The sequence below is a fragment of the Coffea eugenioides genome, chromosome 2 (genome assembly GCF_003713205.1).
Source record: "Coffea eugenioides isolate CCC68of chromosome 2, Ceug_1.0, whole genome shotgun sequence".
NCBI lineage: Eukaryota > Viridiplantae > Streptophyta > Magnoliopsida > Gentianales > Rubiaceae > Coffea > Coffea eugenioides.
The window spans coordinates 26,877,969-26,893,501 of NC_040036.1; the positions used below are offsets into that span (position 1 = coordinate 26,877,969).

General features: G+C 35.4%; 2 protein-coding genes across 2 annotated transcripts in view; both read right to left on the reverse strand.

Annotated features, from left to right (window-relative positions):
- Positions 1–3,532: 3,532 nt before the first annotated feature.
- LOC113762241 (E3 ubiquitin-protein ligase RNF25) lies at positions 3,533–8,181 on the reverse strand. The gene is made up of 7 exons (XM_027305606.1): positions 7,856–8,181; positions 7,531–7,569; positions 7,290–7,427; positions 6,883–7,022; positions 6,655–6,761; positions 5,759–5,871; positions 3,533–4,190 (listed from the first exon to the last, which is right to left on the reverse strand). Exons 1-7 carry the CDS (start codon positions 7,997–7,999, stop codon positions 3,804–3,806), a joined length of 1,068 nt encoding a protein of 355 aa, XP_027161407.1. The 5' UTR covers positions 8,000–8,181; the 3' UTR covers positions 3,533–3,803.
- Positions 8,182–9,974: 1,793 nt separating this feature from the next.
- The window catches only part of LOC113760958 (glycine--tRNA ligase, chloroplastic/mitochondrial 2), a 31,099-nt gene continuing 25,540 nt past the window's right edge, over positions 9,975–15,533 (reverse strand). Inside the window, 5 exon segments of the mRNA XM_027303725.1 lie at positions 9,975–10,345; positions 12,069–12,154; positions 12,346–12,427; positions 13,244–13,345; positions 14,285–14,374. Of these exon segments, the coding sequence (XP_027159526.1) occupies positions 10,247–10,345; positions 12,069–12,154; positions 12,346–12,427; positions 13,244–13,345; positions 14,285–14,374 (459 nt within the window). The 3' untranslated portion in view covers positions 9,975–10,246.

Below are 15,533 nucleotides of genomic sequence, written 5' to 3' on the forward strand. Positions count from 1 at the left end.
CTCTCTTCCATATCTACTAGTCATTACATTACATGAATTGTTGCCGTTGGAAGTTTTCATTCCCTTGTTGCTAGAAAATGATGACACCAAAAGTAAAAGAAAGCCACATTATTAATGGAATGGCAAAAAGAAATCAACTTCCATGCTTACATTATTGATTTCCTTTCATCTTTTTGGCAAAGATGCTAGTAGTACTCTCTATATGGATGGACTTACTCTGCTGAAATCCAGAGCAAAATTTTGAACAAATGCAAATGCATGGATTTGAATATGATGCATCCTTCTCTATGGGACTTCTTTATTCTCTTTTCAAGAGCTATTGAGCTGCCATATTGATACACAAGGATCCCAAGCTCAATCCTTCTCTATGAAAAATTCACAAGTGGTTAAAAAAAAGGGATAATTTCAGAAACCTCCCCTGAGGTTTCTGACAGTCTCAAGGACCTCCCCTGAAGTTTCGAAAATCCCTTATACCTCCCCTGTCAGATTGTTGGGTCCCAAAATGACTTGAAAAACGTTGAATTGACACAAATATCCCTGCTGTTGAAGTAATATATTCTGATAATAACATGAATTAATTAGTGAAATGAGTAATAGAAAGGATTAAGTAACTTAACTGGAATTTGATAATAAAATGAATTGCTAATTTGGGCTAAGAGAAAAGGCGCCAAAAATTGCATCAAACTAGCAAGCTTTTTGGTTGGACTGTATCTTGCATCCGATAAATACGAATTCCTAGAAAATTGCCTAGAAAATTTTCTAGAAATTTATTTATCGGATAAAATAAATTTAAACCCATTGTTAAATAAAAGACCAGCTCTTTATGGCTTTCGTCCATTATACTTACAGAGTACCCATTTTCCTTCAATGCGAGATCATGTACCTTGCATTTAACAAATGCAAGGTCATGTACCTCAGTTTCCCATCATTGTTTCGTATGATGCTTCCATATTTTGGCATGATTTTTCCTTTTGCTTCAGCTGTAATGCCATGTACTCAATATAAATGATTTAACTGCAAATTATAAAATGATTTACAATTTGCAATGAAAGCGTCTACAAATTTTAGCAGTTAAGGCTCTAAATTCATTAGAACTGGAAAAAAAATTTATTTTAATTCAATAAATTTATTTTATTTTATTTTAATTTCGGCATTCAATGGGTTTAAATTTATTTATCCGATAAATAAATTTCTATTTAAGGCACCTTGGGTATTCTGTGAGTATAATGGACGAAAGGCATAAAGAGCTGGTCTTTTATTCAACAACGAATTTTGGCAGTGAAGAAACCTCAGTCACAACCCAACAACATTCACTGGTTTCTCTTGCAACTTCAGTAGGCAATTATATAGAGCTCCAAAGCAACACTACTGTTTCTTATTACCGTTACAAAGAACTACTTTGAGAGCCGTTGGCATGAACTAGAAGACAATTTCTTGCAAGTCAAAATTGTTTCAACCTGGATGTTTGCCTTTAGTGGCCATTGTGGTGCTCATAACATCATACATTCTGGCACCCATTTTTCTCCATATTCATGAAACCAGAAATTTATATTTTGTAAAACTCCATCACTCCCACATCACCGAAATATACACCACATTTAGAATCCATTGTGGTTCATCTTTTCAAAGAGACTTGTCCAGAATATAGTCCCTTGTGAGAATATAAATATCATGCTCATGATATTGAAATCGAGTTTCTTGGTTGCTATAAATCAGGTTTTCAATTCTTATATTTTTTAGAAAAAAAAAAAATTCTCTCCCATTTTTTCGTAAGCACTAAATAAGAGCCTAAGTTTCTCAGCGACATTAAGCATTCTATCATAATTGAAAGTTCAGACATGTATTGCCAGCCTTCATGCCAAGAACTCAGGATGGAGAGGCTCACTAAAATTTTCCTCTATGAATTTGAGTTTTTGGTAACAAAGCAGTCCAAATCATATTACAAAATTATTTTCATGTGTGGTCTTTTATTCAACAATGGGTTTAAATTTATTTTATCCGATAAATAAATTTCTAAACTGCCCGCTCCTGTTATAGGTGACACTTCTTGTTGTGATCAAAAAATAGATTTTGATTAGAATTTTGCTACTTGTATGAGCACTTTTGCAGAAACCTCAGTCACAACCCAACAACATTCACTGGTTTCTCTTGCAACTTCAGTAGGCAATTATATAGAGCTCCAAAGCAACACTACTGTTTCTTATTACCGTCACAAAGAACTACTTTGAGAGTGAACTAGAAGACAATTTCTTGCAATACAGCCTTACCTTTTTCCATCAGTTTCACATACACCCCCCGCAATTTCAAAGGAACTAGATTCCATTGAAATTTTCAACATAAACATCCTCACTAATGACAATCTTGAGGGCAGAGGTGGAATTTGATTATTTTCTCTCTCCTAAAACACATTTTATATTCATTGTCCACCTCAATTGGGTTGGACCTGAAACTATCTACTTAGTTTTAGGGGAGGTATAAGGGATTTTCGGAACTTCAGGGGAGGTCCTTGAGACTGTCAGAAACCTCAGGGGAGGTTTCTGAAATTATCCCTAAAAAAAACTCCCCAAATTAACAAAAACAAAAACAAAAAAGGAAAAGAAAATAAAGGTAAACCCCTTCAGTGTTCTCAATTCTACTCTACTGGAAGTCTCCCACCGACGAAAGAGAGTAAATAGGCCTCTAATTTTGTCAGCCAGATCTAAGAATCCGCGAGGAAATGGTGAGACAGCAGCCTAGGAAAATGATCTCGAGTCTCTCCTATACCGAAAGAGTTGCTATTCCTGCTCTTTCAACCACTAAAGACTAAAGGCCCATCGCCTTCCTTTTCAATCTGAAAGAGAATTTAGCCTTCACATTTTGTTCCCTCAACTAGCTACCTGGATCCATTGGTGCATGCGTTAGTGACTTTGACGTTGGACTGCATTTTTCTTTTGCCCCTTACTTTCCCTTCCCTTCCCTTCCCTTCCCCCCTCCTGCTATTGCTGCAAAAACACGAAGGATGCGACAAGCCAGGCTTGAGGGATCTGTACCTCCCGTACATGGACATCAGCGGATGCTCCTCAATGCTCATATACATAAAAGCATAGAACTAGTCTTCCATGGAAAGCTATATATGCATATATACTGCATTAGAACTTCTCTCTCGATGGTGTCAAACTGGCAATGTGCTCATCATCCCACAATTATTTGTTTGTTCTGTATGAAATCCTTCCAACGTTGACACCCATAAGCAGAAGAAGGGAGACAGCAGGACACTGCATAGCTAATCATGCAACTTGTTATGATAATTGTGCACAAAGGATGGCCATTTGATAGCCAAACCATCTTCTCTTTTAAATGGTTTTAGTTATAAAGTCAACAATGTAACGGTAGAACCATATTTGGAAATGCCCTGAACTGAAACTTATGGTTGCAGATAAGCTAAAGAATAATAATTAACATCAATGAAATCAATTCTCATCATCAGAAATCAGCAGCATTAACTTTCTAACAGTTGTATAATTCAATTACGGGATGATCAAGATTTCAAAAATGTCTGGTTGAATTAAACCTCAATTGATATACTATATCTTCAATACATGCATCTCTTCATGCTCAAAGAAGAGAACCTTGTATATCTCCAATTCCAACAGTACAGAAATTTACAATTGATACAAAGCGACCAATCTTTCTTTGACCTATCAAACTACAATTTTTTTCCGGATAAAAATAATATCTCAAAAGTTTTATGCAAACTATGCACCTAAGAATCTAAGGATTTCCTTTAGTAGTTATTCTTCTTTCTTTTTTAAGTAACACATGCATCAATTAGCAGCTCCATTCTCTTTCTGAATCCACCGCCTTGCATGTTTTCCAGAACTTCGTCCTCTGTGTGAATGCTTCCTGCCACTGAAGTTTCTATGCTTGCTGGTGCTAGGCCTATTTGATGGAACACTTGGTGTTGCTCCTGATCCCACAACTCCATCTTCACTTTGTTGCCCATCGGTTTCTTTCTCCAAGGAAATTGAAGATGGTGGAGCCGACCGAGGTAGAAACATACCAGGCAACAGTACTTCGTGCTTTTTGGGTTCAATTAAGCCATCATTCTCTTTCTGAAGTTTCAATATGGCCTCATATTTCTCCCTTCTACTTTTCTCTGGATAAGACTGAAGAAGATTGTCCTCGTCTAAGGATTCAGTTCCACTCGAACTCTATTTTTCATCAAGGAGGATTAATATCGTGAGAAAAGATTGACATAAGATGGAGTCAGGATAAGAAATTCCCCACGCCATATGTAAAAGCAATATAAATTGCCTAGGCAACCAGTTTAGAATATTCCTAACCTAATTCTATGTTAAAAGAGTATTCCAAACCTAATTTCAGGCATTACTAAAATCACTGCTGTTAGAAAGAAAAGAAATGGCACATCTGAGCATCCACTTAGATAAAGGAAAATCAGAGTCTACCATCCCCGCCTCTTCTTCTCCTGCCCTCTTTTATTTTTCTTCTCCTCATCCCCTCTCTTGTTGCTCTTCTTTCTTCGCTCTTCTTCTGGGCCTTTTTAATGATCGCACTTGGTTAGTCTTCTCTCTTAGCCATTTATAAAATTTTCCTATTTCATACTTATACTTGCTTTTCAATTGCTTTAGGCTCAGAACAGTGGGAGTTCATCCTTTTAACAGATTAAAATTTTTATGCTCTATGTTCCTTTCACTTTAAAATAGCCGGTTCTATCAGCTATATCTAAAGCAGGATCTTTAGGCTATGATGCGCTATGGATGACTAACAACTATGATTTTGAGCCAATGTCTTAAATGATACTCCCTCTGTCCCAATAAAAGGGATGCTTTCCAAAATTATAAATTTTCAAGAACAAATGAAGCAGATTTGAATTTGAGCTGTTTGTGCCATCTTTGCCCCCATTCATAAGTGCAAAAACTCATAGCGTCAGAATTGTTATGACAAAAGATGCCGTTGGTCCTACGGCATTTCAAATCCATTTTATAGACTGTAAGAACCACACACCAAAGTTGACCACATATATTTGTGGTGCCTCTCACACACCACTCCTTTCTTCCAAATGCATCCATTTGTGGGTCCCAATAACTCTTTTATCAATACCCTATTCGTAAGGGTAACAATGAAATGTTTGATAGAAGAATTGTAGAATGACTCAAATTTTGGGGTAGTGAAAACGGTGAAACATCACAATAACAATGGGATGGAGGGAGTATTACATTTGCAGAAATTTGGAAAAGGTTGACAACATTTATTGTTAGATAAATACTCTTTGAAATTGAAACTAACATTCCTCCTCAAAATTGTCAATTATTTCTACTTGTTACTAGCACATGTTTCGTTGCAGTGTAAACAAGCTGCCACTTGGTTTGAAACTCAATCAGCTAACCCCACTTAGTGACAACCTATATATAGACAAATTAGATTTTGGTCTTAAACAATACTTTTAAGTAAGTAAACCTGTTCCAAGCCTTTACAAAATGCTCCCTGAAACAGTTGTCTGACATTGTGAAGCTAATTTCATTAATTGTAAGTTGGAGGGGGAGTTCTAATATTTTTCATCCTTGAGAAGATCAGGCAATGATTGTGTCACCAAAACTTATAGACGGTATCTGTCGTAAGCCTTAATATGCCATGACTATTCATATGCAATATGCTTTTAAATTAGAGCTAGCCAATAAGTAGATAATTCAGTTTATTCAGCATGTAAACCACATGAAATCATAATGGTTTAGCAGGTTGAAGGAGTTTGTTGACATACCAAATGATAGTCAGTTCCGACCAAGTCAAGTACATGTTCAATATCCTTTGCAAGAAAAACTTTACGACAAACAGGACACTCTCCCATCCTTTCTTCAGTAATTTCGCACATACCTGCGCACAACAATAAGTCAGTAATAACCCAGGTTCAGCAGATATCACAAGCTAGAGAATAATGCTGAACTAGAGCATCCACTACTAAAACTACCAGCACTTGATGGTTTCTATATTTGCAAGTAATTTTTAAGCAGGTTCAACTGCTTGGTTCATAAATACATTTCCTACCCTCTTTTACACTATGAGATAGCTGGGCAATGAGCAATATTCTCCAGCGACTTTGAGTTTACAAGTCAAATACCATAACCTGAGTTAACTGTCTATACTAGATGGCGATAGTTTGAGGACTATTTTTATAAAACTATATCAATGTTTGTGGCAGTCAGGAACATTTTTTGGTTTGATATCACTTTTCCACTACTGTTATATATGCTATAATTGCGCTAGCTTTCATATGCTAACTTCTCCCAAAACAATGACAATAATCAGTTGGGTTTTCCCAAGTGGTTGAGAATAAGAGCTTCAAGAGTAAGTTAAATCAGTGAAAATGTAACCAAAAGAAAAAATGAATCACACGAGAATAGGTTATATAAACATATAAATTTGAGGAGCAAAAACCAGACAAAGAGAGGGTAGGAAACCCTCAACCTCAGTCCCACAGGTGCCTACACTGTGACCTGCAGCTAAATTGCTGCAGATAAGGCAGCATAAATTTGTCTTTTTGCTTTACTTCAAACAGAAGATTGTTATCTTGTTTTTTATTTACTATTCGTTTTTTGGTTGAATAGCTAGATAAATGTAATAAGAAGAGTATTGCAAATGGTTCCTATTATGAAGCACCTTCTTGGTCTTCCATGTCCTTGATAGATGTGACAGAACTAGAAGTATTTGCATGATCCAATTCTTTTTGAGCTTGAAGCCAGTTCCACCATCTGATGATGCATTCACTGCAATCATTATAAAGCACATCAGGAAATCCCAGTACAAAAGTTTAATGTTACCTGAAAAAGATAACAATTCCCATTACAACAAAATGCACGAGGCTATTTCACCGGGAACTCTACTTACCAGTGAAAGCAATGAAAACAGGACATCAACTTCATAAATGGCAATGAGTCATTGCCATCTTTCTCATCGAGTAATGGATTCAAGCATAATGGGCAATCGCCATCTGGATGATTCATACTAGAGAGCTTCTCCACTGCTTCCTAACAATACATCCAAGTTCATCAATAGCTTGAAAATGTGTTAATTATTAATTGCTATGAAAATTTCATATGCACCATCAATGTGCTATATAACTACTCTAAACCAACAAAAACACTATTTGACCGTTTGATCAGTGGCCCAAGAATAATAAGCATACATCCATCACTAAAATTTCTGTCTTTCAACGAAAACTTAATTAATTAAATGATAACTACAATTTGAGCAAAACAAGGCAATCTTTTACGAGCAGTAAAACAAAAGATTACCTCACATAGTGCAACAAGCATCAAACACGAGGAGAGTGCAATGGCCTTGTCCCTTATACTAGCTATTAATTGATTTTGCCTCACATCATCTAAACCCTTTGAATCAACAATGCTAATAATTGGCGGTTCATCCGGATACTGGCAACCACAAAAAATCAATAATTACTGATCCTCCAATACGCATAAAAGAAAATGATAACTAAGTGGGCAATCTAAATTTTTGTTTTTACTGATAAAGTACCTTAGACGTTGCTTGAATCCCAATAATTGCTTCCACAAACTGCAACATTTTTTCTTTGTCAAGATCAAAAATTGAACAGAAAATAGCATGGATTCCCCAAAAAGAAAAAGAAAAGGAATCAGACCGACAATCATTATCAGATAAAGATGGTAGCTTTGGCATGAAAAACAAAGAACCAGCTGAAAATCAATCAGAGAAATTCAAAATTTGGGCAATTATGTATTTGCAATCATTCCCAGTACCATACAAAGCACAACTAACATCTTAAAAGATGGGATTTTTTCCTTTATTTGTGGGACGGGATAGGTTGAAGGGATTGTATTACCTGTTGAGAAGAGACATCGGCAGTGCGGGGTTTAACCTGGATGTGGAGGTGGGGAGGGTAGTTTTGAAGAATATAGGAGTCTTGACTATAAACTGCTTCCACAGCTTCCAATTCTGCGGCCACTTCTTCTTCTGAAGCAGCCATTTATTTGTGTTTGCAGAAGGCAGGCAATCTCCGTTAGCTTTTCTTGGTTTGGAGAAAGAGGTTTGATTGAGGTTGGCCCGAAGCCAAGAATCTGTCAAGTGCCTGTAATTTCTTTATTCTTATTTTTTCTCCTTTGGTTATGGAAAAGCAAAAGATTCGTCTGAATTATAGAGAAGTTTTGATCCTCGTACTTTCACCGGACTGCAGAATAGTCTTCGTTCAATGCCACCGCCCAAACTACAGTGGACATTTTAGTATCCTAAATTAATAATGTGCGAAATTCATTTTATTTTTTCAGACATCTAAGTTGAATTAAATTATTTTAATTTCCAAACTTTTTTTAATCTAAGTTGAATTTATGTTTGATTTGCTTATATTTTCGAAATTTCATCCATTCATTGTCAAGCCATCTCACTAGGGTTCATCTATTTGACATGTTAAGAAAATTCACCATTTGAATGTCATCCCAAGTACACAAGTGAAAATCCTAATCAGATATCGATCAGCCAAAACAATGAGACTTTAAGAATTTAATCAAGCTTTTTCATTTGCATCTCTTTCTTCGAAAAGTGGGGTTAATTGGCAAACTGATTGCATCATAAATGACTAATTTTTTTTTTAATAAGTCAGAAGTGGCAAAATTGAGTCGACATAAAATTCGATCCCGTTTTTTTTTTTTTTTTTTGGGACTAGACTCATTTCATCTGAGACTGTTACATGAAAATTGCAAAAGCCAATTTGAGGTTTAGTTTTTTAAAATAGAATTCCTCCAATATTTAAAGTTGTGTACCTTTGGACCCAGCAAAAAATAATACACCTTGGATTGAGTATACGGAAACTTTTTAAATTTTTTTTTCAGGATAAATATACAATTTGCAAACCAAGAATTCCTCCAATATTTAAAGTTGTGTACCTTTGGACCCAGCAAAAAATAATACACCTTGGATTGAGTATACGGAAACTTTTTAAATTTTTTTTTCAGGATAAATATACAATTTGCAAACCAAGTATTCCCAACGACTTGCGTGGCCAAAAAACTCGAAGTTATTAAATTTGGCTTGGGGAGGAATCCGATGAAGGAGATTGATCAACGAGTTACTAGTTGAACTAGTAGATGAGTAGTTGAACCGATGAATTACTAAATATACTTAAATATTATGTCTCATAATTTTTGATATGGTTCAAACCATAATAAACTATGTCATAGTAAATGTTCAGTTAGTCTAATTCATTATAAAATCATTAATTCTTATAAAAATCAACAAAAACTAAATTTAATTAGTAATCCACCAAGTTTCAAGTATAAAATTTTATCTATATATAATGTCATTATCTAGTTTATTTACAAATTTTAAATGCAAAAGGTTAATAGGAATGATATCTACCTTTAAAATGAATTATGTAATATGTTTTTTTGAAATCTATTTCATTACTAATAGAGTTTGGGTAAAATTTTATTAGAAGATTCCAAATATTTTTTTAAGAAATAAAATAAGAATAAAAATCTAATATATATAATATGGGAAGGACTAACAACCAATAGATAAGCCATTGGTTCAGTAATGATTGCACTTTGCTTGCACACATGAGATCTTGTGTTGAATGCATCACTCCAACATCTTATCAAAATTTTTCCCATAAAAACATGCTAAACCTAGGTTCCTTACAACACTAGCTAGTTCACCTAGTTGATCGATTGAACTGTCGATTCGTTGACAAGTCAACGAATTTATTACTTAAACCATCCAATTAAAGACCCAACTCGGTTCAATTGTCGGTTCATTGGATTGACCAGTTGAACCGCACAGCCCGGCCCGTAACTGTGGTAAGAGAGTACCATTTTCCTCAAGTTAGCGCTAGTCAGGCAATTAAAAAAATGATTGACAATGTGAGGGAAAAAGAAACACACACACACACACACAATGATTTCAAGATCATGCGCTTGAACAAACCACAGTAGATGTTTACAGCAGTCTAGAAACAATGAAGACAGTTCATCCATCCTATCTTTTCAATTGGGATTCAGCTTGTATCAGTAAAATGGTATCAGGTGGGATATTTACAAAATGCGTACCAAATCACATATACTTTCTGTTTCCAATATCTCAATCTAACAATAACGCCTTCTGAGGGGAAAAAATTGTATTACTGCAGCATTTCTGTCCAATATTCTCATCATCTGCCTTTTGCCTCTTAAAAGTATGACTACGGTTCCTAATTTTGTATACATCAAAGCAAAACAAAGTCTCAAAATCCTGGCAAAACTGAGAGGTCAGCTATCCCTTTCGGAAGCTCAGCAATCTTTTGTAGTAGTGCAAGCCTGTTCTTTCTGATCTTCTCATCTTCCTGCAGCATAAATGGAGCGAACATGGTGTGCATAATTAAGAGAATAATGCTAAAGAAATGGATATATTACAGTTGTGAAATCCAATACCATAGCAACCAGTAGGCAGAAAAAAGGGCATGGTTGAAAAATGATAAAGATACTCGACATACTAAAATGTTATTTCTCTGATCTGCAGCAACGCACCATCGATTTTGTTTGGACAACTTGTATGAAGATGGAAGTAAAAAGTCCTCAAGTCATCTTTTTTAATTGTGAGTGCAAAGCATAGAACATTACTCCAAGCATCTCAAGTCACAAAGGCAACCTTTATGTGCGAAAGCAATTTGGTTCCAATAGTAAAATCCTGGTGGATGAGTTTGTCACTCACGGATATTGAACTTTTTAAACAAATTGATAGACCATTAGGTTTCACTATAGACAAGCACTCTTGCTCACTTTTTCATTCCTAGTAATTCGGTTGCAACAGTAAGCAGAGCAACTTGCAAAACAAGAATACAATGGAAAGATAGATGGATCCGAATTACTAGGAATGGTAGACACAGGGAAAGATAGATGACTGGAAAGAGCCAGATACATTAAAAAAATAAAATATAAATATAAATAAATAAATAATCAGTACATTTTCCAAGATAATAAGTGCAGACCCAAAAGGACAGATTTGTTAAGTTGAATTTTCTGACAAATGATGTTTTCTCAAAAGCAAGCAAAGTTGCAGATTCAAGGAAATGAAACAGGTCTTCCGCCATCCCTAAAGTATGCTAAGAAGATGGCAAGAATTGGCAAACCACTTCTTTGCTGGAAATGCACTGTTTCCAGTTCATAATTATGTTACCAAGGAAAATAAAGCAAGTGCCAGGGGAGCAAAAAGGCTACAGATTTTAGTAGCACTTCCACTAGAAAACAAGTCTCGTAAATAATAATAATAATAATGAAGAAGAAGTGTGATTTTCCAGTGCAAAAACCAACTCCTCAGCCCCGTTAAATAGATATCCATGTTTGAGTTTCTTGATTGAGCTTTCTTTCTTCCCTCAAATATTTTCTTCATGATTTTTAAAGCTATTGGTATAACTTTTCAACTTGTTCATCTACATTGCAGAATAGGAAACTTTCTAAAGTATATCTGCTGTGCCCAGACTTTGAATCTCTGAATCCTTAAGCCCGGTGCAATTAATCCAATGTAACCCAATCGGTGAACCAAATGTGACTGAACATATAGAGATACACATGTATTATAAGCCATCTACAAAATCATTAGACCAGCAAATAGAGTTATTAAAAAGGCCTTACCAGTCTTAAATTCTGAAATATCTATAGAGAGGTAGCCATGTTTATGAGATTCAAAGAACAAAATGGTGAAACTATCCATAACAAACTTGAAAGACACACTCAAGAACTTGAGTCAAAAGATGTTTTATCAAGGTGAAATTCCAATAAAGACATTCTAAGATAAAAATATAGCAACATATGTACTACTTTGCTCTCAAGTAACAGACTAAACAACAAAGGCAAGCAGGCTGTCAAATTCCAAGAGACCATCTTACAAAGTAATTCGTCATGCTGTAACCTCTAAATCAAGAACTACATCCACTCGAGCACAAGTAAGGTTCGGCCATGCATAAACATAAGCAATATCATGATGCTTAATAAGAAAAATTCAGCAATAGACATAGCAGATATGAATGTACTTCTATTAAGCAGTAAGGAAAACCAAATACAACGTACCACCATCACAAACACATTATTGAAGAAATCTTCCAGTGGCTGTAATAGTTTGTGAGATGTTTCAACAAAATCATCCACTTCCATACCTATACAATGGACAAAAACATGGATAGAATAGTTAGGTTGCAACTGTTGCCAAGAATAAGTCAGTACTAAACAAACAAAACTAAGGTGATTATTTACTCGAACCAATTTTCCTCAAAGTCAACGGAATAAGTTGCTTGAATAGATGAGATACAACTCGAAGCGGATCAGTTAGTGGAAATGAAAAGCATACCGGGATGGATGTTGTTTCTCAATGACAAGTAAGTGCTCCACAAAGCTCTTTCTTCATTTGTTTCAAATGCTGTTTCATCCACCTAGAAGGGGAAAAAGGTATGAGAATAGATGTAATAGCATTAAATGTGCACTGATAGATATCAACAGATTATATGCTGTTCGGTACAAGTTTAGCAAACAATCAAAGCAATTGATTAGTTAGATGCTTCCTCTGTCCCAATTTCACTATCGTGAATTCTGATTTGGGATGGATGAAAGAGAATCCTATGTCAGGATCACAAATATCAACTCTGAGATGAGCAGGTTAAATTTGCGTCCATGTTGTATCTAATATGGTACATCTTCTTATTTATTTTATTGCATCTGTCCATGACAGGTTAGGTTCACTTTATTTGGAGATGGGATTAAATGGGAAGGAATTATCCTAGTTTAAGCAATTATAAGTCAAGTTCTTCCAACAACTACAAAAATACCAACCGAAGATTCACAAAAGCCACAAGATCTAGTTACAGTAGTAAAATAGCTGACCTAATGATAACATGACGTAAAACAAATTAAAAACATCAATCTAACATATTGTCCTCACCACATTCAACATTCCAAAGTTTAGAGCCCTGCTCCATAAACAGACAAGATCCAATGATACAACAGCAAAAACTTAGTTCACCTTTTACAAAAACTCATGCTCCTCAAGTTGCTTATTGGCTATATTTCTTTGTAATCTAATGTTTGCTGATCAATTCAAGAACATCAACATATAGTGACATTCAAAGCATCAAATAGTTCAAAAGAAAATATGCCAAAAAGGAAAAAGAGGGCTTGACATAAACCTAGCACAGAGAATACTCTGAAGAAAGCAAATATAGAATAATTTACATAATAAGAATGAAAAGTACCTCCAGATAAGCATTTATATCCTTTCCACGAACAATTCTTGTTGGACGAGAATATGCCTCAACAACCTTCGACAGAGACTCACCCCTTGACAAGGTTTCCATCTAAAAGTAATAAATCAATGGTACCATATTGTTTGAAAGTGGGCAAAGGAAAAGGACAACCAGAGGAACCATTTGTGTTATCAAATGGCAAAAGGCACCCTCACTCTCCTCAAACTTCACCACGAGTAAAAAACCTTTGTTTGTTTTGTTTATTAGTTTTGTTTTATTAGTTTTGTTCTATGTGGCCGTGTTTTGTGTTTCTCTCTCTTGATACAAGCTTAATCAGTAATCAATCGCATTAGAAATGAAGAATTAGGACTAGCAACCCCATTGGCATTACTGTAGGAGTGGGACATGAGAAAGAGCAGAAAGTTCCCACAACAAAACACATAGCATGTAATTGTGATGTGAAGAGTAGAATATTTCAAGACTTGCATGATGATCGATTTTGGAGCAGAAAGAATTCAAGCTTTATTACAAGACAACCGTGGGTGGACAAAAACGAAAATAAGATCAGGAGGGAGTACACAGGATATACTGATATATATTGGACATAGTGACAAAAATGAAAAATCAGATCAGAAGGGAGTACATAGAATATTGGACATAGTGACAAATTAACAATCACCAAGCAGACAAAGCAGCTAAACATGCAACAACATGAGAATGAAAAGGCGATATAAGGACTTGATTAAAGTTTTAAGCAGTTTTTGATTACAAGACTTGATAAAGGACTTGATTAAAGTTTTAACAACATGAGAATGCAAGCATGACTCTTATCCGTTACCGGGATGAAACCAAGAAAGAAATGCAATTGAAGCATCTGTTTTTGATAAGGTAATTAATAAAGAAGAAGAAAGGCACAACCTAAAAGATAAAACATCTAATTAGCGCTGCTATTTGGTGATAGATGATTAGCAAGTTAATAATTTAATAGAATTATCTATTTCCACAAAACATATTCAGAGTCATTCATGTAGATGACCATCAAATACTTACTTTATGTGAAGACTTGGCAGCAAGGCAAGGCAAATTTCCCTGCTCTGCCAAAATTGACCGAACCACCTCTGGATTAACTCCCTGGTCCACCTGTTATAAGACCGCAATAATTATGGATCAAATCTCCAGCCAATATTTAATTTATGAAAAGCCTCAGACTGCAGAGCAAATTCAGAATACTAGCTCACAAATCACTGCGTTCACAGCAAGAAAGAGAAACAACCAGCTCGTAACCTGGACTGCTTGACAACTGAACTTTACAAGCAAGAACTTCAAGACAGTTGCAAAACTAAGAAAAGCCAAGCAATGACAAAAGAAAATGAGTAATTGAATTGTATTTTAGCATGTTACTTGATCATAATGCTGTTAGGTGGAAAGCATCAGCAGCAGATTTAAAAGCACGAGTGTTAAAGAAATGATTCATTGGTAACAGACTAAAAACTTTTCTCCTACATGTAACTAACTTCGTAGATTGCAATATTTAGACAAAAATTTGACTGAGCACATCCTGACTTAAATACATGATAACCTAGTAACCTGAGTGTTTGAAAAGGATTACACGACTATCGAAGAAGAGAGGCCTGAAACAAGCTTTTTTGCACTTTAAATTTGACATCAATTACTGCACAAGCAAGAAAACAGTAGAAAGAAAGGGCCTATCTAAGTTGGAAGACACAATTTGCAGAAAGTGAAGTGGATAGAATCGAGGAACTGCAAATGATACCTCCCTCGAAAGTCTTAATTTTATAGTTTGTGTTACAGATTATATGCAGGCTGATTTGTAGGGATTAGATAGCTGTTACAGATTATATGTAGGCTGATTTGTAGGGATTAGATAGCTGTCACAGATTGATATAGGCTGATTTGTAGGGATTAGATAGCTAACAAATGTAGGCTAGTTTGTAGCCTAAATTATAGGAATTAGAGGACTGATTTATTGTAATAGGATATCTTCCTATTATAGGATGTCTATACCTGTATATATACCCTTACGATTGATGAATAAAAATATGGGGAATTTATTCTCTTCCTCTGAAATTCACATGGTATCAGAGCAAGGTTTGTTCATAAATTTTTTTTTTCTGGGTTGTTGGGTGTGAGGGAAGCTGCTGCCATATTCAAGGTACAGGCTTTAGAGGTTCCTTTATAGACACCGCCAACTCAGGGAGGTACGTAGTACCGATTGGTCAGAACCCAGCACCTCTCCTCTGTCTCTCGACGCTATTTGCATACCTGTTTGTGGGTCAAC